Raw genomic sequence first — 2038 nt, 5'->3', positions numbered from 1 at the left:
TGAAAGTGACATTATAGTATTATATTCTTGCTGAATAGTTTTTTTTTTAAATTATGAATTTTCAAATTAAATTTGTAATAAGAAAGAATAAGAACCCTTTAGTAGATAGCTTTTTCAATAGATATTTTAGACAACTCAACTTGATTAAGGATTTATATAGGCAACTCAATTTGATAATTTTTTATTTTTGTGAATCTATTCGGCGACTCTTAGATCAATTTACAATGAGCTTATTCGACGCAATTTAGATCAGTAAAACTTCCAACATATTAGTAAATTCGGTATTTCCAAATCAGTAGGCTTTTAAATTTTGAACACCAAATAATTAAAGCGATTAAATAAAAAAGGTATGCGGAGATCAAAGAATGAACAATTCGTTTACCTAGTACCCAAAGGGAATTTACAGTAGTCTGACACTTCTAAGATCAACAAAAATCTGCAAGCAACTCTATTTTTTTTTCTATCTTTTTTTCTTCATTGCTGAAAATTTTCTTGTGTCCATTGATCAAAACGACATGTTAACATGCACGGTGGCATTCATATTAGAATTACACACAGGGCAAGTTTGCTGTAAACTGGATCCACAAACTGTGCAGAGGCACAGATGCCTGCACGGTAACAGCAACACACAGGATTCCATCTCTCCACACCTCCTGCACATTCTGTTACTTTTACTTTTACCCTCCCCCTTACCCTGCGCCTCCCCCGCTAACGTGCGCACTTCCTTCTCCTCCTCTTTTTCCTCCCCGTGGTCGCTGCTATCGCAGCACGACTCGACGTCTTCCTCCACCGCCCCTGCGGCGGCGGCGAACCCTGTTCCGTCGGACAGGCGCTCGTCGGTAACGTGCGCCAGGACTTGTTCCAAGTTGTTACGTAATGAATTGGCTGTGGCTTCGTTCGTTTGTGCTAAGTCCCTCCACAGTTGATTTTCAACGTAAAGACTCTTCACTCTTTCTTGTAAAACCAAATTCATCTTCCCCATTCTCTGTATTTGTTCATCTTTTTCATTCATTTTTTTCATCACCCTTTCACCAATCGCTGACACCAGCATTCTCGCTTGCTGTTTCTGTTGCTCTTCTAGTTCCAATCTTATCTTTTTGGTCTGTAAATAAATAAATAAACCACATCAGCACATAAGAAATTCAACAAAAAAAAACCCTTCTTTCAAATTGTGATATTTTCAGAAAAGGCATTACATTTGGAAAATAGAAACTTACATGATGAGAAATAATGGAGTTGATATCCAACTGATACTGTTGAACGAGCGGCAAAACGTCATCACCGACAAATGATGGTTTTTGAGGGCCAGTAGCAAAAGCAGTACTATTACATGTAGTAAACTGATGATTGAGTGCATCTCTTGAACGTTTCCTCGGAGCGACTTCAGTTGTTGTCGGCAGATTAAAGGTAAGGCCACTGTCAGTGTTCATCGATGTCTTCGGCTGAACAGAATCACAAATGAATGTTTGATGAATGGGCAACAAGTTTTCTGACATTGGCATCGCTAAAGGCAACCCGGTACCCATCTGGGTATTATATGTAAATCCATTCCCCAGATTAGAATTTACCAAATTCTCCGCAATTTTCTCTGAAATACCCATCTGGGTATTATACCTATTTGAAATGATTTGCTGTTGTTGAAGAGGAAAAAGATTGAGATGTCGTGCTTCAACAGCCATGAAAAAGCTCTTTGATATCTGATTCTTTACCTTGAGTTTGGTTTTTAATTGTTAGAGAAGAGGTATGGGGAGAATGTGGAGAGAAAGGAAGAGAGAGCATGCAAATGGAGTTAGCGACTAGAGAAGCAAGAATTGGCTTTTGCCTTTATTTAAAGCGTTTGGTTTTTGGATAGAGAGAGGATAAAGTCAAAGAAACCTAGAGAGAGAGAAAAGTCATAGAGGTAGCGAGAATACCGATACGAAATGCTTTGAAATCAGTAAAACTAAAGGGATTGCCTGCATTTGCAACAACTATTCAATAGATCACTCAACTTTTTAATAAATTAATTAATGACATTGAGTTTTTTTATTATTTCAAT

At 37.7% G+C, this 2038-nt stretch overlaps 1 protein-coding gene across 1 annotated transcript; it reads right to left on the bottom strand.

The window, feature by feature from the left end:
- Positions 1-269: 269 nt before the first annotated feature.
- On the bottom strand, positions 270-1809 carry LOC107761574 (BOI-related E3 ubiquitin-protein ligase 1-like). The gene is made up of 2 exons (XM_016579808.2): positions 1218-1809; positions 270-1102 (listed from the first exon to the last, which is right to left on the bottom strand). The coding sequence occupies exons 1-2, from the start codon at positions 1677-1679 to the stop codon at positions 506-508; spliced, it is 1059 nt and encodes a 352-aa protein (XP_016435294.2). The 5' UTR covers positions 1680-1809; the 3' UTR covers positions 270-505.
- Between the last annotated feature and the right edge of the window lie 229 nt (positions 1810-2038).

The sequence above is a fragment of the Nicotiana tabacum genome, chromosome 3 (genome assembly GCF_000715075.1).
Source record: "Nicotiana tabacum cultivar K326 chromosome 3, ASM71507v2, whole genome shotgun sequence".
NCBI lineage: Eukaryota > Viridiplantae > Streptophyta > Magnoliopsida > Solanales > Solanaceae > Nicotiana > Nicotiana tabacum.
Note: the sequence above shows the minus strand (reverse complement) of the source record. Positions and strands in the feature narration are given on the sequence as shown.

Excerpts from the sequence above, each read along its gene's own strand:
- LOC107761574 (XM_016579808.2), bottom strand. The coding sequence starts at position 1,679 with ATGGCTGTTGAAGCACGACATCTCAATCTTTTTCCTCTTCAACAACAG. Across the intron at positions 1,103-1,217 it reads ACTCCATTATTTCTCATCAT|ACCAAAAAGATAAGATTGGA; the intron begins GTAAGTTTCTAT and ends ATTTATTTACAG.